A 25,083-nucleotide genomic window follows, 5' to 3' on the forward strand; every position below is an offset into this window, starting at 1 on the left:
ACGGCTGCTTCCTTCCTTTCTCCCCCGCTGCTCCCAGGAGGTGGAGTTCCTTGGGACGCACATTTAAGAAAAACATGGCATGACGGTGGAGAAGCTCCATTTCACGCTCTCACAGGCCACAGCGTCTTAGCATGTATGCTTCACACACTCACACTCACACACTCACTCACACACACACACACACACACACACACACACACACACACACAGCGTCTTAGCATGTCCACTCCACTCAGTGCCCTCCCGACAACAGCTCTGAGAATAGCTCGGAGGCCAGATCAATAGACGGAAGGCCGGCCTCGGGCCTCTCTCTCTCTCTTGGGCTCCACTCTCTCCGCCACTTTCGCTCCATTTTGCTTTCTCTCTCGCTCTCTGTTTCTCTTGCTCTCCCTCTCTCTCTCTCTCTCTCTCCCCCAGTGGGATGAGTGGAGCATCGGGTGCCTAATCTATGGGCTAATGGGAGGGGCGAGGATTTGACCGCACCTCGATGTCAAAACTCTACTCGACTGCACTCAAACTATACTCCACTGCTGCTCAGCATTCCTCGCTGGTTGTCATCGCTGTGGCCGTTTGTGAGTTTTAATTTCCTGTCCGGCAGCGTCCAGCCTCAGCACGTGTCAACGCTGTCGGTCACCAAACCCAAACACAGAATGCAGAGGCCAGACATAACACACTGGGCTGATGGGGTTTCCCTGATAAGAGCGGGTGTGTGTGTGTGTGTTTGTGTGTGTGTCTATGTGTGTGTGTATGTGTGTGTGTCCATCACTCACCAGGAGACGGCGATGGTCTCGTTGCCACGGGTGATGACGCAGTGCTTCTCCTCCGGGTTGATCATGGCCGGGTGAACCACCAGAGTCACGCTGGTGTTGACGATGGGACGACCTCTGGACATAGATGGCACAGTGATCAGAGGTATGAACGCAACATTCAGAATGTAGGAAATGGGATCATCTGTTGATGTAGTGGATGTTGTGTTGCATGATGACCATCAGAGGAAAGGTGTGGACTGCAGTGATGTAGCTTGGACATACCTGTACACTACTGCTTTGTCAGCTCCAAATGCTCCCACAATGAGATCTGTTAGGAAGATACAAGATCCATTTCCTTCATTCAGTTCATCCGATCAGTTACAATGGCCCTACTATGGGGGAGACAAATGAACCTACTATGGGGGAGATCATATTCACACTGGCCCCAAATGTCTCAGCTCACCTGGGTAGCCGTTCATATCTAGGTCTTTGTTGCCACGGAGTGTGAAGCCAAAGCTGGCAGGTAGCGCAGACGCCCACTGGCCCGAGATGACCTGAGAGGGTTTCTCATGGAGCCCGCCACTGTGTCCATTATAGATGTGGACTACTCCCTGTTGGTCCTCCCCTCCAAAGGGACAGCCAATGGCAACATCTGAAACACAGGAAGTACAGAAAGACAATTACAACAATTATGAATGGGGAAGATGTGGATGGAACAGTAGATGAAATCCTAGGAAGGCATAAGAGGGGAAGAGTTGAGAAAAGAAAAGTGAACATGACATGAGAAGAGAAGAGTTAAGAGAAGAGTAGAGAAGAGGACATGACATGAGAAGAGAAGAGAAGAGAAGAGAAGAGGAGTTGATTTTCGAAGCCCGTCTCTCCTCACCGTTGAAGCCGTCCTGGTTTAGGTCGCCGAGTGGGGCGATGGAGCTGCCGAAGCGGGCATAGAGCTCCGTGCCGGTCAGGTGGGGCTGCTGGGGCTGCAGGTCGAGCAGGCCTCTCTGCAGGTACACGTACACGCGGCCCCTCTCCTCCAGACGGCCGTCCGTGTCCCACATCATGAACATGGGCGCCCCCACCAGCAGGTCCATACGCCTGAACACAGGCCAGTGGGAGTCACACACAACACACAACAAACGCAAACTCCACTAAACATACTGTATAACTGTATTTATGTACTTTACTTTTTAAAACAACTTTTTTAACTATTGCCCTTTTACGCTTTTATTTACTATTATTCTTTGGTTTTGTTTATGGAAAGCACATTGAATTTCCCCTGTGTATAATCTTGCCTTGCCTTGTCTTAAATACCGAGAGGCCTAAAGGCTCTTTGACTGGTGACTAGTGGTGTTCAGTGGTTACTCACCCATCATTGTTGATGTCAGTGGTAGCCACAGAATATCCATAATACGATCCCATCTGCATAAATAATTAACACATGTAAACACAGCAGAACTACTATTAATATAAATAACATTCCGTAATGTCATGGATTACAGTCATGTAAACAAACAGTGTATTGTACTCTTTTATTGACTCTGGCTGGGTCAGACAAAACCTCTTGTCTTTTGTTATGGCAATGTCACAATGCACTGTTTCTCCAGCTAGACAATTGCTTTTTACAGTTGTTTTTTTTTGTGGGAACCCAAAAGCTAAGAGCCCACCAATATTCCCAGACTCTTTCGGTAGACAAATAAAGAGGGTTTCATTATATTTACTCAGCTGAGGCAATCAGGATACACAAAAAAGTTTTTTTTTTTTGAGAAAAGACGGAAAAAGAAAAGAATTAGTAAAAAGCCGTGGTTCTCATTTGTGAAAATTGCCCCTGCACTTTTGCTTCAATTAGTGTGCTTTACTGCTAACCACAGAGTCCTCCGTGCCAGTTTGCAGAAACTTGTAAAGGAAATGGTTTTGCTTATATCATCATCATACGCACTACGCTGTGGGCACTAGATGGTGAGATGAGGGGCTGGGTTGACCAGACACGAAACCGCACATAGCCTAAAGAAACATAACAAACGTGAAAAGAGAGTACTGAGAAAGACGAACCTGTTCTCCAGAGAAGGTCTTCACTTTAGTCAAGTCAGTCCCATTCAGGATGGAAACCTAAACGTATGAGAAACAAACGGATGAAAGATGAAAGCAAATCATTCCAGTTCACATTTTTGTACAAATGGTACTCTTAAAACATCTTTTAATGATGGTTATCATTATATTCATCAAAGTCAAGCACTTAGCACTTCATCTTCTCCACACTGCTCCACCTCCCAACAGTGAACAGAACTACATGGTCAGAAGAGGCTTCTTACCAAACCATGCGACCAATTTCCTTTTGGGATGCCAGCCACAAAATCTGAAAGGCAAAAAATCCATGGTGGGAAAATAGAAAGGATTCATCAAATGGAAAAGACATTAAGGAGTGGAAACATGGAAATGTCTGGAATCCTCAGGAACTCTGAGAATCTCTGCCATTAGCATCAAAACGTTTACTCATTTTGGCCTTGGGCTTGGTTTATACCATCACAATCCAAGTATGTAAGTATGTGGTTGCAGGGTTTACACCTTGAAATGATGTAGAGAGAGATGTGGCAGAAGATGGTGTGGTTTGTATAGTGTCTGTGTCTGAGTGTGTGTGTCTGTTTGTGTGTGTGTGTGTGTGTGTGTGTGTGTGTGTGTGTGTGTGTGTGTGTGTGTGTGTGTGTGTGTGTGTGTGCACGCCAGAGAAAGCCAATAAACAAGGCTCACCTTCTACATTATCCTCAGTAAATTCTCCCGCTGTTACTGAATAGCCTGAAAATACAAGAAAATCCAGTTAGCACTCTGCATTGGTCAACTACATACAGTACACAGTGTTGGACAGTTGCATATGATCCATATCTGATCAATGTCAGATTGAGGATTAAAAAAAGAACATATTTGTGAACAAAATAGAATTGCTCATTGAGACTCCAAAAGGTAAGCACATCGTACCCATGTAGGTGTCATCGTGATACACTGCCTGGGGCTTCTGCTTGGTCTGCATTTCTCCCTCCACAGAGGACAGGAAGTAGCCTGGATAATAAGCCTTGATGATCTGCTCCTTGACCGCTGAGATCACCTGACCTGATATAAACAAGAGGGAGGAAGGCCGGAATGTGAGGAAATTAAACTGGAATGCTTACAAACATCTTGGGCTTGAAACACAATATGTAAACAAGGTATTAAGGTGTAGTTTACCTTGCCAAAAGAAGCTGCCTGGTCCTCCCAATACAACCTTCCCATCCTAGAATGTGAAGAATTCAGATGAATACTGAGATGTCAATCTGCATCATTTTATCATTAGACTCTTCCTAAACTTCTGAGATTACAGAATCCATACCTTGGTGAAGTCAGCACTGAAGCCACCTTGACAGTACCCTTGGCCCGATTCTGCAGAAAGTTCTGTAAGAGACACAAAACAAAAACAGTTTTGAGTGTTAGGCGAACAAAAGCCAGGGAACAATTACAGTCTTTCAAATGACCCAACACATGATGAGCCTGCTTGTAATGGAACTCCGTGCCAAGTACCATAAATGTTCACTGTGTCTTATTACTGGACAGGATACAAATGAATGAATGAAGCAGATACAAATGAATGAAAGGTGAAAGGTGACAGCCTACCTGTGCGACATGGAGCATACTCCACAAACTTGGTGAAGTTATTGACAGACAGAAAACAGGTTCCTGTGGAATCAGCACGCCTGTCATCTTCCTTTGTTCTCCAGGAGTAGAGAGGAGCACAAGCCTGCAGTGGAGGGAGGGAGAGAGGGAGAGAGAGAGGGAGAGAGAGGGAGAAAGAGAGAGAGGGAGAGAGAGAGAGAAAGAGAGAGAGAGAGAGGGAAAGAAAGAAAGAAAGAAAGAAAGAAAGAAAGAGAGAGAGAGACAGGGGGAGAATGTTACTCATTCAGAGAGAGAAAATCTGCTCCTGACAGATTTCTGTCACTCAATTGCAGCATAGTTCTGCCAACGTCAATGGTTCAGTTCCAGAAGAACATGAACTAAAACAAGTGAAAACAGAGTGTGTAAGAGTGAGAGAGACACACATGGTCTTCATGGTAATGAAAACACACAGCTGAGGTGAGCAGAGCGTAAATCCTGGGAGAGGTCTTCATTACATCTGGAGCAAAGCAACCGTGACAGAGAAATCCAGGACACGTCCTCCATAATCCACCCACAACACAACACCTGGGCTTTGATGTCAAGGCCGTCCAGAGCACAGGGGCTTACCCAGAGGTTAGACCTCCAACAACCTACTCTAGCCTCTACTAATGACTCATGCCTGACACACAGCCCATAACATGCAAGTCAATTTAGGCAACACACAGCGTATACTTTTACAGGACTTGAACATTCTAGTGTTCCTAAATCTTAGTCATGTACAAGACTCAGTTGAACTAAATGAGCTCTTACACCTGTGTGAAACCGACCAAAAGAGGTGATTGTTTTCGATACTTTCTTTTTGTCTGTGCCGTCAGCCGACCTTGAATGACAGTCAACCACAGTTCACAACCTTAAATGGAATTTCATCTCTGTCTAGACAGGCTGCCTGTAATAGCGCCCACCCATTAGTGCACACGGTGTGGTCTTACCAAAATTGTGTCGCCGTGGGAACGCACGGTTGCTCCAAACCACTGGTGAGACTTGTACTCCCCCTGTCTCTCTGTGTTGTTGATGGTGATTGGGCGATTGCCTAGAACAAAAAGACAAGATTTTTGGAGAATCAATCAACTATCACAAACACACACACAGACAGTCTCAAATATCACAGCATCAGGTTCTCAACCCCATGCTCCAAAGCCTCATCAGTCCTGACCACACAGCATTGAATTCCAATTCGGAGCAGAATGATCAATACATCTGCTAATCTGGTTAGTCAAAGATCCATAAAAGGAAAACATTTCTGGAGGGTTCAAATGTCAAATCGTGACCTTCGCTAAACTGACTGCACCACCCTCTTTCGTGACCTCTTGCGATGCCCGTCGTGACCTCAGTGTTTGTCCAGCCAGCTGACAGGATGCTCAGATTCGTGTCATTTGAGAGGCATGAGAAAAAGACAGATGGCTATCGGTTTGTTCCGTTTTGACATCTGTGATGCCAGACCAAAACTGACGATGTTTTTCATACCGCTCTGAAACAACACCACCACAGCTCAGCATCGGCATTTCAAGGAATGCCAGTCCGACTGGAGTCTGGAGCGTCCGAATCCCATGCCCCGCTTCAGACGTCTGGAGCCCGGAATGTCAACTTCGCTTAGATCCCCCTCCTGCACATCCCTGTGTGCTGACGTGGACACTCTCTCCATCTCCACATCTGTTACCTCGACCTGAATCTGAAACACGGGCCTGAGAGATTCCAGGCGGCGGTTCATCACTGCGAGATCTCGGGTTGCGCCACAATTGCGGGCATGATGCAACCGAGGGCCTGTGGTGGTGTGGCGGAGGGCTCTGGGGTCTGGGGGTAGGGAGGGGGATCAGGGGGCAGTCCGCAGGCTCCCTGCCCAGCAAGAGCAGTGCCGCTGTGGGGAGGGAGAATCCAGTCGGTGCCGGAGAGGGAAAAAAAAGACAGCAGAGGGGAGACCTGTCCAAGGAAAACACACCACTGGCAACGGCCAACCGTCCATCAGCTCTACAGCTAGCATATACACACACTCTCACTCTCGCCCTCTCTCTCTCTCTTACACACACACACACACACACACACACACAGTCTATCAGCGTTACAGCTAGCATACACACACACACACACACACACACCCTTCCTTTCTGTTTATCAGTCTCACTCACAGATAAACACACCCTTACTTATTGTTTCTCTTTCTTTCTCCTCTTTCTTTCTTTTGTCTTTCTTTTGTTTTCTCTGCCGTGCGCATGACTTCGATCTGTGTGTTCTGCATCCCCTCCTCTCTTGCTTATTTTCTTCTACTCATCCTTAATCCCTTGTTCATACACATTCACGCCACCTCTCTGTCTCCCTCGTTCATACACATTCACACCACCTCTCTGTCTCCCTCGTTCATACACATTCACACCACCTCTTTCTGTATCCCTCGTTCATACACATTCACACCACCTCTTTCTGTATCCCTCGTTCATACACATTCACACCACCTCTCTCTGTATCCCTCGTTCATACACATACACACCGCCTCTCTATGCCCAGTGTCCCATGCAACAGTTTATATTCCAGCTCATCATTCTCTTTCGCTCACACAGAGTAATGTCATCTCTTAGTTGCTTGCTGTCCATCACTTTTCCTGACTAACACTCTGTCTGCAAGTCTGTCTCTCCAAACCCTTCTCTTTGATCCTGTAGTGGGGATTAGCATCCTCTAATAACATTATGGAAGAAGTGCTTCTCCATGGCCGCCTCCTGGCTTTCCCCCTCAATTTCTGCCTCCCTCTCTCTCTTTTTCTCCTACTCTCTCTTTTCCCCCCCTGTCCCTTTCTCTTTCTCTCTCTCACTTTTCCTCTCTCTCTTTTTCTCCTTCTCTCTCTTTTCCCCTCTCCCTTTCTCCTTCTCTCCCTGTGTGCCAAAGAAAAGAAAGCCCGCGTGTCTTGTGGGCAAACAGCAGTCTGGCTCCAGCATGGATGTGCTTGACATGCAGAGAGAGTCGGAGACGTTTGGATTATTATTTCCATGCGGACCTGGCCGTTGCTCCATCCACCCCGGGGTTAGACGAGAACTGGTCAGAGATGAGGGGAGCTTTGGGTTGGAGGTGGGGGTAGGGTGGGGATTTTGGCACATAGATCCTCCATCTAAACACACTGCGAGTGGAAATAAATTGAAGTGTCTGTGATAAGGCTGTTATTCAGTGTGCCGTGCATTCAAACAGCAGAATGGCCGCTGGGAACGCCAAAGGAAATGGTCGTGGGGAGTGCTATTTTTATGACTTTTTTTTATCTAGCCCTTTTTGGGGGGGGGGCTTTTTATCATTTTTTTCCATGAAGACAGGCATGCATTCAAGAACAACAATAAAGCATTGGCCTTTGTTCAGCTTATCGGTCAATTGTGGTGCACTAGTCCCTAAGTGGGCAGACATGTCAGTGTCGGAGTTTGCTGGACGAATGACAGGATGGGGCAGACTGGCATCGCCGCTGGCGTTCCACCCGGGACGTATGCCACCATGTGGCGCCACCGCATATCATTTTAATTGAGACTGCGTGACACTGGTGGTTATGAAAAGCGCTATTGGGGCCGGCCGGCCAGTTGGCGTCACAGCCAGGAGTTGTTCTCGGGACAGTGGCTGCAGTCATGCGGCCTGCCTGACTGTTCGCGCGAGTGCTCTGCTGAAAGACATAAGATAATAAAACACAAGAAAAGAAAATACACTAATCGCCTTCTCCCCACTCTACACACACACACACACACACACACACACACTGGGCCAAAGGACAGGACTGGGCCTCTTTCTCTAAATCCACTTCTCAGGGGAGTTGGGAGAGCATGGGGTCTGGAGAGGGGGCATAGGGTCTGGAGCGTGTGTCTCCGTCTGCTTTGAACCTCAGCAGAAATAGAGCCATTAGTTGGGGTGGGGTGAGGGGTGAGGGCAGGGGGGTCTTGATGGGTGTTGTGTGCACACTGGGGCAGGGCTGGAGAGGAGGGCCAAGACAAATGTCCAAATTCAGTCATCACATCAGACGGCCCCAGGGACGCACTGGCCGTGGAGGAAGGGGGGGGGAGGAGGTCAGATGGGAGAGACAAGGAGAGTCGGCTTTCTTTCTTTTCCTTTTTCCTCCCTCCCTCTCTCGCTCCCTCCCTCCTTCCCTCTATCTTTCTTCCGTCTTATTCTCTTTCCATCTCTATTCCCCATCAGTCTTTTTGCACTCTTTGTTTACGCAGCTCTTCCTCCATTCGTCTTTTTATCCATTTAAAGACTTTTCCTCTCTCTCTCTCTCTCTCTCTCTATCCATTTAATGTGGATCTCTCCCGGCTGTTATCTAAAGTGAGGGGGAAATGGCTAGATTGGCTTGGGATGTAGCAAGGAGGCTCCTCTCTCTGACCGTTTTGACCCAATTTGTGGAAGCACTGATGTGGGTCACGGGCAGTCGTGGCAGACCCCACAAGCAGCAGTGTGTATGTGTGTGTGTGTGTGTGTGTGTGTGTGTGTGTGTGTGTGTGTGTGTGTGTGTGTGTGTGTGTGTGTGTGTGTGTGTGTGTGTGTGCATGTGTGTGTGTGAGGCAACTTAAATACATGTGGCACTGTATGTGCAAGTGTCAATATTTGAGTGAGTGTGTGCTTGTCCCTTTCAAACATCTTAACCATTTTGTAGTATGAACAATTTGGTACGGTAGTGATATCTGGGAAAACCAGGGAAGAAAAAATAAACAAAAAACAGTTATGGTCCTTGAACATTCTTCAACAGATGAGATTTCTATAGGCCTACAGTAGTTACTGACATTTCAACATTAACCTTTGAGAACTACTGTGACACAACACTAGGTCAACTGTCATTTAGTGTTAGTCTAATGAAGTTACACTTTCCATTTGGGGTATTGGGTATCAAATTAAAAGCAAAGCTGCTGCTGAACCGAATTAAGCCAGACTTCTTATCGACTGACGTTTTACACACAGAGGGTGGCGACCTGAATAAGAGCTTTCATTGGGAATGAGAATGAATGAATTAATGTATGAAAAGAAGGAGAGGAGGGAGTCAGTCTGCACTGGACTGAAGCACTAAGAGGGTGATGGCATGGCCAATGGATTCTGTGACATATATGTGGTCAGTATCAGGAAGCACCACTGGTAAATCAAAAGAGAATATTCTTTGCCGTTTGTCCCGCTAAGTCTGGCATCTGATTCTTTTATGTTTGCTGTGTGGCAATATGAGGACCTAGTGCTGGTTTGGTTGTCTGAACTGCAGTGTCAGCATAGTTGGTGATTAGCAAGAGTGAGAGGAGGCCACAGACGTCTAATTCTAACTTGATGGCCTTGAGTGTTCGCCTCATAAACAGGGTTTAGTGGCTAATGAGTCCATGCGCTGGAAGACGATTTATAGTTTTCAGTTATAGTTTCAACAACTGGCCCCTCAGGACAGACTTCCTACTGCCAGTAAACCCCACTTTTAAGGCAGCATCCATAAACCCTCTGCAAACGCTCAATTGCCTCCTGTTTAGAAAGAAACTCAAGTGTCCCCTCCAGACTTCCCCCTCTGAGCAGTCATGAGGGTCATTTAATTTGGAGGCACTGACAGACCGTGAAGGAGCCGCCGGAGCAAAACGCCCTGACCAGGAACCGCTAGCTCTTCTTCCCCACTGCCCAACACTCTTGAAGAGTGGCCACTTAAAACAGGAACGGCCCTTTCATTTCCACTTCAAGATCTCCTCTTCCATCAGACGTCACACCGCGGCGCTCGGGACACTAAAAGGTAAGGAGAGGTCACCTAAGGGTGACCTGAGGGCACCACGACACGAGAGGAAGCCCAAGGTGGAGTCGCTTAAGGAAAGGAATGAGTGTCCATCAACAAAGGAACTGTTTGGTTGTAGGAGGCAGAGGAAGTGGGGTGCACCGTCTAATCCTTCAAGTCAGCCATTTAATGCCCAGGGTATTGCTTCACCATGGGATTGTTTGGAGAACAATGCCTTACATCCATTAGTGGTTCACGAATGTTGACTGTGTGGGGGCTGGTTCTTCTGATATTGTTAAACTACTGCTGCTTATGCATAGCAGTGGTGAGACCAACATGAGTACTTGAGGCATGGTTTGTGTGAACGGATATGACAAAATCACCCAAAAATTCCAACAGACAAATCCCAAACTCCTAGGCAATCCAGTGGCCAATCCTTACCTTCATCATTTTACCAACTGTTTATTAGTGTTGGTAAGATTACACAGGAAAAGCCAGGAAGCATCGACAGAAAAAGAACAAAGAGAGTTGGAAGGCCTAGGGCAGAAGTGCAGTATGGAGGATCGCCCCTACACACACACACAATGAGAATGGAGCTGTGGCAAAATGCATACAATGGGGAAGAGAGGGGAATAAAAAACAAACAAACAAACATACATACAAACAAACAAACAAACAAACGAACAAACAACAAATACAAGGCTTACCTTCATGATCAAACTCTATGCTGTGGCAGTCTGACTGGCCGGTGCTCCAGGGGCAATGGAAGACTGAGCCGCCCTGATCGATGTCCACCTGGCTGGTGTTGGCCTTTGGTGCACCCACCACTATACTGACACTGCAGAGAGGAGAAACACACACACACACACACACACACACACACACACGAAACAAAGGCATCATTTACACACATTCCAAATGCCCTCCAGCATTACAGCATAAGTGTGTCATAGTGCACTGAAACTGAAACAGAGACACTGATGGTTCTGAGAAGAACAGTGTTGAACAAACTCACACAGGATGTTACATCATAGAACTTCTTAGAGTTCCTTCTCACATTTAAAAATGATAACAGCTGATAAACACTAAGTGTGAAGAGCGCTTAGTCAAACTAATAAGCAGTCTCACTGGAAAAGTACCACGCAATCAGAGATTCAACTTATGACCTTATGAACTGGCATTTCAACTATGAGGTTCTAGAAATGGAACATAAGTTATTAGCATGCTTGACTGTGACAAATTGGGTAAGACTCTTAAGGCAAAATAAGAGGGTTTCAGATGGTAATGTTCTGTTCGGGTTACGCAACACTTGGTGGCCATGTGTACTTGTTAGTTACCCTGCTGGTGAACACGTGATGTGCCCTCACAATACATACACACATGCACACACACATACACCATACACAGACACACACACACACACACACACACACACACACACACACACACACACACAAGCGCCCTGCGGGACAAAGTCAATGGGAAAACAAGAGAGCAGACCAACTAAGTGGAGGCACTGCTGTTCCCACAGCTGTGAGGGCAAGTCCCAGAGGAGTCCTCCTATACATACACATATGTGCACAAACACCCACACCCACCCACGCACACACACACACACACACACACACATTTATGCTATCTAAATAATTCTCTGCTCTTTACCATAAGTGTGAGAGCAGCATGGACACCCATGAGCATATGTGAACATCTACACAGGCTGGTACTTCTGAGAGGCCTTAGGTTAGAGACACAGCTCTAACCCCCCACCTCTGATCCCCACCAAACTCATTTCTCTCTCTCTCTCTCTCCTCTCTCTCTGTCTCTCTCTCTTTCTCTGTCTGTCTTTCTCTCTACCTCTCTCTCTCTCTCTCTCTCTCTCTCTCTCTCTCTCTCTCTCTCTCTCTCTCTCTCTCTCTGTGTCTGCGTCTATCTCTCTCTCAGCCTCTCTCTGTCTCTCTCTCCTTCTCTGTCTGTCTTTCTCTCTCTCTCTCTCTGTGTCTGCGTCTATCTCTCTGTCTCTCTCTCTCTCTCTCTCTCTGCACTTCTAATCTGAGTCTAATTTTCCGAGAGACGGCACGGATGGGTACCGCGCAGCCATGACCTCACTGTCTGTAAAATTACTATCATTTCTTTCCTGTCATTAAAGCACAGGCAGGGAGAGGGGGAGACATCAAGAGAAAAACAGAGTGTGTGTGTGTGTGTGTGTGTGTGTGTGTGTGTGTGTGTGTGTGTGTGTGTGTGCAAGGGCAGAGAGGGCATGTGTGGAGAGTGGCGTGTGCCTGTGTGTGTGTGTGTGTGTGTGGGGGGGGGGGGGGGGGTGTTTGTCACAGGAAAAGCACACCCTCTTCCTGCTCAGCTCAGGGTCAGCTGCTGTGTTTAAATCATGCCAGCTATATGTGCCACCCTGCACCCGGTCCACAGGCAGACCAATCTCGTCACTGACCCATGCCAGCTATATGTGCCACCCTGCACCCGGTCCACAGGCATACCAATCTCGTCACTGACCCATGCCAGCTATATGTGCCACCCTGCACCCTGTCCACAGGCAGACCAATCTCGCCACTGACCCATGCCAGCTATATGTGCCATCCTGCACCCTGTCCCCAGGCGGACCAATCTTGCCACTGACTCATGTCAGCTTCCTGTTGACTAAACAGAGCACTTAATGAAGAGAGAAAATTACTTTTTTAAATGAAGTACCTTAACATCTACTGCTCACACATGCCTGCTGTCACATAAGTAGAGACGTTGAGTTCTAGCTCTTCAACTCCGTGAAATATGTATGGAAATACAAGAGCAAACTTTGGAAAAGTCTTAATAATAGGCACAGAGACACACAAAATGTCACACAGCAGTAGTCCATTGCAAACTGGGTACGGATTTCATTTCTTTCCAAATATGGTGACAGAGCAAGAGCACCTGTGCTCCGGTCAGCAGGAGTCTGTGTCTGAGTGCAGCACAAAAACACAGGTACAACGGGCACAGCGGGACAGTTTGAAGCTGAGCCGTTTGGACGAGCCCGCTGGACATCAAAGGGATGATTCGTAGGGCTCCCAAAGGAGTAGAGAGAGAGAGAGAGAGAGAGGGAGAGAGGGGTAGAGAGAGAGAGAGAGAGGGAGAGAACTTCAAGACAGACAGGAAGTGAGACAGAGATGAAGGGATAAAAGGCAAAGAGGGGAAAGAGGAGGGGGGAGGCAGGGCATGAGGCATTAGGGGTTTAAGAGGTGTCCTGGGGGTCACCAAGTTCCATCCTCTCTCTCCAGGGGGACAGGTTCCTTCAGTGTCTACACATGCAAAATGTGTGTGTGTGTGTGTGTGTGTGTGTGTGTGTGTGTGTGTGTGCGTGCGTGCGTGCGTGCGTGCGTGCGTGCGTGCGTGAGTGTGTGCATGTATGTCTGGTGTGTGTGTGTGTGTGAGAGTGTCTGTTTATCTGTGTGCATGTGTGTAAACACAGCAAAGGCTATGAAAGAGGAGAAGAGAAACGTGTTAAAGACAGACAAAGAAAAACAGAAGAGAGAGAGAGAGAGAGAGAGAGAGAGAAAGAGAGAGGGAGAGAGAGATGGGGGAAGAGGGCAGGCACATTGTGTGTTGTCTTAGAGGGGGAAAGCAAAACAAGGCACTCTTCCGGCCTAGAGGAACTCTCCCACTCTCCGCATGTGTGTAGACTCAGGGCCAATCCCAGAGGTGCCCCTCCACTCCAGCAACCCAGTAATGCAGAACGCAGAGCGACACCCCCGCCACACATTCCCACAATGCACCTCTTCGTGGCCCTCCAAACGCTGTGCAGGGGTGATATGGGGGGTGGGGAGTCATGTGACTTCCTCACAGTTCCTCGCAAGTTCAACTCAATTCCTCTTATTTGTCCAACAGTTTTACATTCTACAGAAGTCTGGGCTTGTATTTTTTCTTTTCATTTTTCTAAAACTTAACACCATACTCGATCTCACACACTCAAGCCCCAAGCTGTGAAATTTGGTTTGCATGAACCACAGCCTCTTCTCAGTGTGAAAAAAATATGCAACGTCAGCGCTGCCGTTCGTGCTGGACGGAGAGGCAGCTCGCTTCTTAAGCACTTAACCTGGCGCTGGGAACGCGTCAGGCAGCTGTGGACCTGCCAGAGCCAAACTCCGCACACGTCCAACCTACCCCTGCACAGACACTCTCTCACACACACACACACACACACACACACACACACACACACGGCTGTATGTAAGCAAGGGTACTCCTACCTTAGTGTGTTTTCCTACTTATGAAAGCAAGAAGTTAGAGCTAGCAGAAGTCATCAAATAAAAAATTGATCTAAGCATCCATTACCAAACCTACTGGTGAGTGAAGAATCTTTATGCGCAGAGTAGTTAAAAACAAGACTATATTATAGCATTTATGATATTCACTGTTTTTGGTTAAACTTGGACCAGGGTGTGGGGGCTGGGGGCTCCCATGTTGAGCTTCATCCAAAGGAAAACATGAACAAGAACACAGGAAAACAACAACACAAAGAGAACTGCTTTCATCAGCATAATGAGTCCTGTGTAGAGGCTCCTGCCTTGCCTTGCGCATACACTCAGCCCTCACACCTTGATAGTGATCTGCAGGAATTGTAAATACGGAACAATTAGCATGTAATGGCTCCTTATCTAAGCAGGGATCAGTCTAGTCTTAACTGCCTCCTCTGCCCACTAAGAGACTAACTGCTAGCATTAGCATTAGATAAGGGTCTGATTGTTGTTGGCCCAAATGCTCAGCTTGGCAGCAGCTTTGAATGGGGTGGGTGGATTTTTCCTCTGTTGTCCAACAGGAAAGACAGCGGGAGATTTCCCATGCAGGCTGGCTTTAGGCTTTTTAGGGTAATATATGGTGACAACTAGCATAGGTGGGTGACTCACGAGGAAGTTGTGCATCACCCGTTGGGGTATTATCTCTGCTGATAAACAATGTGGTACAATCATCACTCATAAGACAGCTGTAAACCAAGATTTGAGTACAGTGGTACAGCTAAAAACTCCTGTTAATGAACCCTTAGTTAGTGCTGTTAATGAACCCTTAGTTAGTGCTCCTTGGTCTCTTTGTCACTCATTGAGTTTGTTTACTGCTCTACAATGAGGCAAACCATGTTCCCCCGATTTTGGGGTCACAGCTGACTTCCTCTCTCTGTCAGCTGGGTTGGAGGTAACTGGCTCCATCCATTTCATCCCTCTCACTGGATGCACGCCTCTGTAAACATAAAGTGTTTTTGGCTGTTGTCTGAAGGGCGAGGTCTAGGACAGAGCAAAGACACTGTGGTGGTCCTGGAGATGAATGGGGTCACCTGACCTCAAAGTCACAGCGCGTTATGCTCCGCTGATTACAGAGCCTGCCGCAGCAAGGACGAGCTGCACTTCTCCTGATGAAATACTGTCCCTGTCTGGTCCAAATCAAATATATCTAAACACATTTGGCAGCCGGACACTCTGTGGCAATGCAAGGAGAGGCGTCTGTGTGTGAATCGCCTTGGAGGGGGGGGGGGGGGGGGGGGATTGAGCAATTCTCCCGGAGGGATTTAGTGGTGGAAAACCCTTTAACAGTGGCTTCCCAAGAAAATGACCACTGCCGTTTCCCTGAAGAGCGTGCCAAACACCCACCACTAACAGCCTCCTGACCAATGTCAACATTGGGGCATTGATTAAGCTAATTAATTTAGCCTGCGCTAACTGCTTACCGAGCAGCTAAGTGGTAGGGTGAGCCTGGGCTCAGTGAAAAAAACTCCCTCGTTTGAGGGCAAGCTAATGAAGGGGAAATTACGTCAATAAAAGGGACTCAGTGGGCCACATTGCTGTTTATTTGCATGGAAAACTGCTGATGTGAGACTGTCTGAACCAGCCCATCAGTGTGGAGTGTGGGACAGAGGTTAGTGCAGGAGGCAATGAAATGCCAAATGCCTTTGTTCACCCCCGTGACACACACACACAGACACACAGACACACACACCACCCCTGCCCAGACACATTCCTTCAGTTGTTCCGCACTTAATTGTCTTCCTCCCAGCTGCGAAGCTTATGTCACTCGAGCACTATTATAATTGCTAAAAGCCACAGTGGTTTACCTCTAAATGGCAAGAAAAATTTAACAATCACATTTTCATCACGACGCGCAAGCAGGCGACTGCTGCGTTCATCTGCAGTAGGCCTAGTTAAAAAAAAAAAAAAAAAGGCCACCAACAGCAGCCAAGAGATGCTGTCATTTGAAGGGCATGGAGAGTCTTTGGGGGCTGGTGGGAATGGCTTAGCTATGAAGATTGAACACTCCGATTGACCTCATAGAAACACAATTACCTCACGATCCTCTCACTCAGGCTCAGCGTCCCTGAACAACACCGTCTGTCAACACCCGGCCAGTAGAACGGGCGATTCTCGAGCCAACGGCATTTCATTACGCCGGGACTTCGGCTCTCGTCATTCGTCGCTTGTGATTAACTCACAATGGCCACAAGCTCCGGTCCAATGGAAAAGAGTGAGGCACTTAAAGTTTATTTAAAATGAGTTACTGTAGGTCATGTCTGAAGCCCGATCTGCTTACGCTCACTTGCACTGTCACTCCTTCAGCGTTCATGCCAGAAAAATCACACACTAAATCATATAGACCCTAATTCAGTTTACCCACACATAATTACAATGGCTATACATAGACAGAACACTCACACTTCCGCAGTGTGTGTGACAGAAATTGAATTAGTCTAGATGTGCACCCTGTGACTCCAACTGAACCTGCAATAAGCTTGACCTCCGTTCATCTAGAGCTGATCTGGGAGGCATCCAAAAGTAGGAACGGTCTCTTCCTCAACGGTCAGGTTAGCCTGAAAAGAGCGCATGGCCCTTGGCATTGGCTCAAGGTCGGGGTGTGTATATTTGTGTGTGTGTGTGTGTGTGTGGGTCTGTGTGCCTGTAAATATCAGCCGACAGGTCATACTTTCTCTACAGTTGGTGCTGTGCCATCTTCCATCAAGTACACCATGGCTCATTGCTATTGCTGTAGTCCTGAGTGTTTATCTTCCCCTTATTAAGGAACAGTATGACCTGGCCCAGGATGGCTATCAACATCACCCAAAATGAAAAATCCTAGAGTTCCTAGGTGGGCTGTCCAGTTGTTTAAAAAGCAGACCTCAGGAGTAAAACAATCTGATTGGCATGTACCTAAATCCCCAGCAAGGTTACATCGATTGGCTCAGCCAGAACTCCAGTAGTGTCTGATTCTGGGGCTGAGAATGCTATCTAACGTAGCATGCCTCATCCACAGGTGCGCCCTGTCCGAGGCCTGCTTCTGCACGTGCTCAGTACTGCTGTGTGTTCCAGGCAGCTCATGACTCTCCAGGGGAGCCAGCCGGTGATGAGTGAAGCAGGGGCCTCTGGGATGGCTGCTGGAGCACTGCACGCCACTCTAGAGCTCATGAGGGAAACAGCTGAGCAAGGGGCCAGTCTCTCTCAAAACACACCGCAGGGGGGGTCCGCTTCTGTCAAACCACAAAATGCCTTCGCAAGGGATGTTAAGTTTGAAAGGATGATTGACGTTAAAAATGAATTCATTTATCCTGAAGAGACAGTAACCTTAACCTCATCAAAAAGACAGAGATAGATAGACAGAGAGAGAGAGAGAGAGAGAGAGAGAGCAAAGGACAAACAACATAGTGAAATTAGCTGTCAAAATCTGTTTCTACTAATGCAGTCAGCTACTTAATACAAGAAGAAACCTATACGGTCAGGGTGTGCTGTTTTTCTTTAACCACTTCTTTCTAAACAAAAAAAGTGTGTGGCTACGATAAACACCACAGCCCAACCCCCTTCCGTGTGCACGCATACACACAGTTGCCGGATTTTAATGTCACCACAGAAACATTTCCTCTCAGAGGATAAGTCTTCAAGAGCAGGAGGCCTACAAATCAGCCTTACTGCACCAGGTGCAGAGAGGTTAGCCAGGGCCCCAGAGATTTGTTGTGCGCCCTCGTCTGAGAGAAAGACTGCAGTGTAATGCAGGGGCAGGCAAATTACTGCATCTCTGCTCCAGAAAGCCAGAGTGTCCATGTGTTTCGAATCAGACCTGTACTCCTTCAAGAGGAAGCTAAACACTGCAACCATACATGGGCCAAATGACAGCAACATAAAACAAGAATGCTCATTCAGGACTGAGGCGATGGTGCACATGTTTAAAATTAAGACATTTATAATTCACCAGCATAATTCACCCTGTTGACCTATCTATATGAGTCTGAAGTAGAGTAAGACAGACTTCAGGGAAATTATGGTAGAAAATTATGGTCTTAGAAATGGAGGAAAAGTTGAGCTCTCTACAAAACCGCCAACCATGTCATTTTCCTTCAGCAAGGCCTTCACAAGTGGCAAGACAACAATTTGAAAGCACCTAATTCCAACTATATAAACATGGGATGTGGTTTCCAACCTTTCAATTGCCCTTTGCCAAATTGTAGCTCCCCTTTGCTCAGGGCAGTCGTAACTCACACCTCTACAGACCCCAAGAACATGGTCCACAAAGTGTTGAGTGCTATGGGCCATTCACACCTACAAAACAACAGGCTTGGAGAGGTGCCATGGAATTTACACCCACAGAGTGACAGCTTGGTTCCGATGTGCATTTTTTGGGGGGGGCAATTATCTTAGCCATTAGAATTAATGGCAATGTCTGCCCAATCGCAGCCCTTCTTTGTCTTTCAAATCCTACCAGCAGGATACTAACCATCCAAATTATCATATAATGAGGCTAGACTATTACTGTTACCATTAGCCTGTCCTGTCACCACTTTGTCTGACCCAGACAGGCAAAAACTCACCAGGCGTTACAGAGATTAAAATCTACCTGAGGAAGGACCCTAGACAATGAGCCACTACACTCCTGGGTGATGGCCTAGAGGCAACATCGTGGAGCCCAGAGAAGGACTGCCTGGTGTGTTAAGCCAATTCTAAAATGTTCACACACACACACACACACACACACACACACACGTCTCCCATTATTAAAACAGACAGTAAATCCAGACAGGCCTTAACTGTTACAGGCAGACAACAGCATGGCCTCAGTGACCAGACCACTTGCACCTATTAACCTTCTGCACCACTCGACATGCTTCTCTATCTGAGCGACTGCAGCCAGACACGGGGCAAGAGGCCCCGTAGAGTGGAGGTGGAGAAGAGTAAATAAATAAATAAATAAATAAATAAATAAATGAATAAGAAACACGGTCACATGGAAAGACTCTCCTCCCAAAACACAGCAAATCATTTCTGCTGTTGTTACAAAGAGCGCCATTGTTCACCAAGAATACGGCAGAAACATGGCTGGCTAGCCGGAGAGAACCTGGGTGAAGAATAGCTTGGCAAGCACCGCACACTTACCGAGAGAGGGAGAGGGAGAGGGAAGGAAGAAAGAAGGAAAGAAAGAAACACACCCTCAATTTCCAGATGGACCCTTGACTACAGTTTATAAACAACCTAAAAACAATAAATGCTCTCTCTGCTGAGAAGGGAAAGGAAGTTCAAATACAGACAGGGACAAAACATGGCCGCTTTTAGCACACACACAAAAAAAACCCTGAGCTCAAGGTCTGGGGTAAATATTGGTTTAGCAGTAAGCTTGAAAAAGTGGGCAAAACTGCGAGGGTGTAACTGAACGTGAGCGAGTGAGGATGACTTCATTCACGGTATGTCAGAACTCAACCATCTATGATGTCATGCAAAAGAGCGGTCTTGAGAAAACACATGCTTCATCCCTGTGCAGAGACACAGCCCATCATAAGGCTGCTGTGTCTACCCAGATCTTTTGGGCAGGGACGGCCAAACTTTCCCATCCCTCTGCTGCACAGAGCTCGCTTTGTAATCATCTGCCACACATGATTCCATTTCATTAAAAAAAGAAGAAGAGCTGTCTTCAAGAGCTGTGCCTTTTGCTCAACCGACTTCAGCAAACTGACTGATGGTAGAATGGGCATATGGACAGACCCCCTCAATGTTATCTGGAGATCAACACACATGCAGTCAACCCCCCCCCACACACACACACACGTCTGTCCAGCTATGTGACCTCTGACCTCCCGAGGCACGGCGGCTCATCCCTTTATCCTTGCCAGGAGACAGAGATGGAGAGGGAGGCTTATGGGGATAGTCATGGGGTGAATTTTCACCCCTCTATCCTTCTTTCTAACCTTCTCTCTCTCTCTTGCTCTCTCTGTTTATATCTTGTCCTCTCATCTCTGTGATAACGCTAAAGCTGCAGGCATGTGCTGTTTGTCCATGCAAGACCCCAAACAGGAAAAAAAACACCCATGTTTTCACTTCCTGCCATTTTGCATTGATGCATCTGTTTTGTATCCTGATGCTTTCTTATCCTCTCTCTTTCTCAGCTCATCTTCTGTTGCCCCTTGTCTGTCACTGATGCACTGATGAAGTCTCTCTCTCTCTCTCTCTCTCTCTCTCTCTCTCTCTCTCTCTCTCTCATTGCTCGTAAATAACTGTCGCTCTCTGTGCTACTGACAACAGCCCTCACTCAGGGTTCACAAACCCTAGCCTCAGGCGGTCTTCCACGGTGGTCCATCCAGAAGCTCTTAATTCTATTAGTGCAGGGCTGCCTCACGGCACACATGGCTTAGACATGCATGTCCTCCCTGGACCAGGGGCATCAGGGGCATCTCTGGACTAGATAGAGGGCTGTTCACAGGGTGACAGAGGAAACAGTGTGTGAGAAAATGAATGAGGGATAGACAGTTGTGGGTCCATGAGAGAGAGAGAGAGAGAGAGAGAGAGAGAGAGAGAGAGAGTGTGTGTGTGTGTGAGTGTGTGTGTGTGTGAGAGAGAGAGTGTGAGAGAGTGTGAGAGAGAGTGAGAGTCAGTGTGGAGACAATCTGTGTTTCTTTGATTTACCAAACTTCAGACCCCCAAGACAGCATATTGTATGAATCTTGGAAGGGAGGTGCATCTTGTGTCAGCTTTTAATGACTCTCTGACATCAGAGACAATGAGATGGCTCCAGATTTCGCACTTCAAACATTTCCGTGATTTGGCAACCTTTAACTCAAACATCCAGATGTTTGTCAACTTGCACATTTATCATCTGTGCCTGCAGCCTAGCCGGGCTCCCCGGAGTCTTGGACAGGAACATGATGACGTGGAGCCCGCTTAGCACCTGGCGCTCGCGAGATGAAAAGCACCTCATACTTCGGCTACATCTGGCAAGCGTGTCAGCGCCGTTGCATCATGCTGTTGCCGTGGAAAACACTGAGCCAGGAATTTTATGAAGTCTTTGGATAAGGAGCTCTCTGGGATAGCATGTCCCCTCTCACATACACATTTCATAGACCCCCCCCCCCCCACACACACACACAGCCTGGCCTGGACCACGGTGGGGGTCACTCTGGACACTGGATTCCTGGCCCCTTTGCGGTGTGACGTCCCAGCTGCTAAAAGTTCAGATGAAGTCATTGCCAAGAGGGCTGCAGCATTAGCTGTGACTTCATCCCTCTAAAGGGGCCAGAGCAGCCAGACACAGAGGGGGTGGGGGTGTTCATACCGATGTTGATCAGTACATCAGTAGACTGATGCAGGGGGGTAGAGGTGTAGGAGAGGCACACACACACCCACACACACACATTAGTACTGGAGCACACACACATCACTGAGTCAGTAAATGGTGGCGTCACACTTTAAATCATCCAGCTTTTCCCCTGTAAAGCCTTTAGCCAGACAGGCATGCAGAAAGAAGTGGGATGTGGAGCGCTCTTAAATAGAAAGACAGGACAGAGAACAGCCATAAAGAGGGGATAGAGAGAGGGGGGAGAATGGAAGAGTGAGAAATACAGAGACAGAGAGAGAGAGAATGGGAAAGAGAGAAAGAGACAGAGAGAGAGAGAATGGGAAAGAGAGAAAGAGACAGAGAGGAGGGAATACGGAGGGAGAGACAGACAAATAGAGTCTGAGTGAGTGAGTGAGTGAGTGAGTGAGTGAGTATCCTAAACACAGCAGGGGAGAAAGAGCAGGGGAAACTGGAGCCATGATCAGCCCACTCAGCGCAAAGACCCTTCACCGTCTAGACAAACCAGTGGACACACACACACACACACACACACAGCTAGAAAGTCTGCCCAGTCAGTCCCTCTTAGGACTGCCTGGAATCGCATCAGTTCATTTTAAGAACTCTTAACAAAGGCAGGGACAGGAGTCTCTCTTCTGATTGGCTCAGAACAAACACCAGTATCAAACCCAAGCACACACACATGGCTAACGGTGATACATGAAGCCTGTTTGTGACTCAGAGAGACCACTGCCTCATAGGTCATTCACCTGGTGTTCCCGACGTGAGCTGCCAACTCATCAGCTTGTGATGTCTGAAACCCCTAATCCTGCCCCAACTCAAGACACTCAGACAGACCCCTAGACAGAGTTTCTGAGGAGTGGTCATCGACCAGCTTGGGCACTGTGATTCACAGTGGTAGGCAGCACAAGGTCCCATTCATATCATTTCAGCATGGCTTTTCCTAACTCAACTCAGCGCAGCACAGCACAGCACAGCACAGAGTCCCATTCTTTTCCAACAAAGGTTATCTGCTGTCGGCACTGCGTGGTCACATGCGGCAGAGAGTGCACACAGCCCGGCTCGGAGTCGCGTGTACTCGGGTGCGGAGCTGAGAGGAGAGGACGTAAGCACCTGTAATTATGGATGATTACAGGGCAAGTGTCCGCTCACTCAACCCCCCCCCCACCCCCCACCCAACCCCATGAACATCACATCACATCACACAGGCTTTCCTGTCAGTGATGTTCCCTCTCGCTTAGCTCACTCACTAAATATGGCTCCACTGCACAGCCAGCTGGTATCATCTGATACGCAAGGCAAGGCATGACATTAGGGGGTTGTGAGCTAATGTGGAGAGAGCAGAGTGCCGTGAAGGTGACAAACTGGATGGTGAGACAGTACAAAATACCATCACACACACACACACACACACACACACACAATGATACACTGATTGATACACATACACACACACACGCACACACACAAACACGCACACACATACACAGAGACACAGAGAGAGACACAGAAGCATCTTAGTCAATCACCACACCAATTGTGTATCACACCAAAATACACATTCAAAAGCAAGACAACTTTACTTTTCCCTCTCCAATACCAAGCTAAACACCACCACCGCCACAGGGCGTAAAGATGTGACAGATACACCTCTTTAGGCATACCCACTCACAATGGGTCACTCATCTGATGACCAAACACTACTAACAGCTGATGCTGAAAGTTGCTCTTGGGCATCCCTTTCCCACAGTTTGTGAGTTAATGGATGGGGACTTTTTAAGATAGTTTCAGCAATGCTTGTAGATGAATGGTGGTCTGCATGCCAAAACACACAACTTGGAGCTTAGATAACCTCACTCACTCACATACAAGACAGACATTCACACACACGTTCACAGACAGACAGAGGCACACACACAAACTAGATGGCCCTTCATGCCTGAATATATGTTTATTTGTAAAACAAATATAAAATAAATAAATAAACTATAGCCCCTCTGCATGGTGGCATGTTTTCTTTTCGACAGCCTTCGAACGCCTGTGGTGAAACAGTAAATAACAGCCTATGATAGTGAAGTTGATTGCACTATTGCCGAGAAGCTGCGCTGCTGCGGCATCACAAAAGGCAAACCCCAAACAATGACACGGACAGCGTCAGCTGGTCCCTATCCACACCAACGGCAAACAGCTTAAATGAATGAACTTCTTAGTATGAGAAAGGCTAAACCGGTAGACAAGTAGTTTCCCACCCAACACTTAAATCCATTTATTCGATCAATCTAAGTTAACTTAATTTAAGTAGCCTGGGGTTTTCTCAAAGGATGGTGGGGCAGGCACTATAGGTGTGAAGAGGCTTAGCAGTACAAAGGTAACCCGCTTTCTTTGTGACTGGTATTGAACACGTTTTTGTCTTGTCAAACACCTTTTCTTTTTTCTTGTTTGGACTTTGACTTTGTCAGCTAGGTTATTTCATGTCGGTTCTTTGTCGCTTGAAATAAATTCTACATAAAAAGGAAGATACTGTGCATTGTTAAGACACGTTTACATTTTTATCCCTTATCAATAACATTCACAAATATCTCCATTACAGTAGGCTATCATTTTACCTTGAGCTGTTGGTCAAATAAAAGTCCACCGCATATCCGAAGTAGCTACCCTCTGGTCCGCTGTAGACAGCAGGGTTCTCGACGTCCAGGTTGAATGCGGCACATAGTTGTAGAACTATGACTGAAAGTCCAAATGAAAGGAGCCGAGCGCCTTGACTAGTAAGTTTTGATTCCGACTTCGATCGATGCCTTGTGGACCCCATATTATCTTATTAATCCTTTTCGTGGTTTATCTTCTTGCAGTCGTTTGTGTTATCTGCTAAAACAAAAGAGTTCGAGGGGCTACAGTGTCTTCACTCCTTCCCAAGCCCTCTTGTCCCAAACGCATCCACAGTGCACGTAACGTTATCTCTGATTCTCCGTCGGTCTCTCTCTCAACCTTGCCAGATCCTCAACCCTTGTCTCTATCTCCCTCTCGCAGCTTAATTGAAGGGATATTGGAAAGAGGGAGTTCCTTGGCTCGTGACAAACTTTTGGAGAGGTGGGGCCAGCTTACTGATTCACAAAAGAGGGAGGAATCCCTGTCAGTCTTGCTTAAGTTTGCATGGATAACGCAATGACCCCGAAAAAAAGAAAAACTTTTTTGTCAGTTTGAGTTCGCTAGTTTCTGTGAGTGGACATTGTTAACCATTCCATTCATATCCTTCTTTTGATTGTTTTTACACAGAGGGATGGAGGGGGGGGGGGTTGAGAGAGTCACATATATGTCTTGTTTAATGAATTAATATGGCATAATAGGCATTGGAATTGTTGCGTTAAACATATCGTATAGAGTCGGAAGATCTTCTCGAGTCCT

At 47.3% G+C, this 25,083-nt stretch overlaps 1 protein-coding gene across 1 annotated transcript in view; it reads right to left on the reverse strand.

Annotated features, from left to right (window-relative positions):
* itga5 (integrin, alpha 5 (fibronectin receptor, alpha polypeptide)) overlaps positions 1 to 24,694 on the reverse strand; it is a 49,386-nt gene extending 24,692 nt beyond the window's left edge. The window contains exons 1-15 of the mRNA XM_042098139.1: positions 24,288 to 24,694; positions 10,818 to 10,948; positions 5,357 to 5,457; positions 4,389 to 4,512; positions 4,108 to 4,169; positions 3,966 to 4,011; positions 3,720 to 3,851; positions 3,495 to 3,539; positions 3,059 to 3,102; positions 2,799 to 2,855; positions 2,116 to 2,168; positions 1,636 to 1,844; positions 1,213 to 1,401; positions 1,032 to 1,077; positions 771 to 884 (exon numbers count right to left, since the gene is read on the reverse strand). Of these exons, the coding sequence (XP_041954073.1) occupies positions 771 to 884; positions 1,032 to 1,077; positions 1,213 to 1,401; positions 1,636 to 1,844; positions 2,116 to 2,168; positions 2,799 to 2,855; positions 3,059 to 3,102; positions 3,495 to 3,539; positions 3,720 to 3,851; positions 3,966 to 4,011; positions 4,108 to 4,169; positions 4,389 to 4,512; positions 5,357 to 5,457; positions 10,818 to 10,948; positions 24,288 to 24,490 (1,556 nt within the window). The 5' untranslated portion in view covers positions 24,491 to 24,694. The remainder of the gene's footprint in view (positions 1 to 770; positions 885 to 1,031; positions 1,078 to 1,212; positions 1,402 to 1,635; positions 1,845 to 2,115; positions 2,169 to 2,798; positions 2,856 to 3,058; positions 3,103 to 3,494; positions 3,540 to 3,719; positions 3,852 to 3,965; positions 4,012 to 4,107; positions 4,170 to 4,388; positions 4,513 to 5,356; positions 5,458 to 10,817; positions 10,949 to 24,287) is intronic.
* Between the last annotated feature and the right edge of the window lie 389 nt (positions 24,695 to 25,083).

The sequence above is a fragment of the Alosa sapidissima genome, chromosome 7 (genome assembly GCF_018492685.1).
Source record: "Alosa sapidissima isolate fAloSap1 chromosome 7, fAloSap1.pri, whole genome shotgun sequence".
Taxonomy (NCBI): Eukaryota; Metazoa; Chordata; class Actinopteri; order Clupeiformes; family Clupeidae; genus Alosa; species Alosa sapidissima.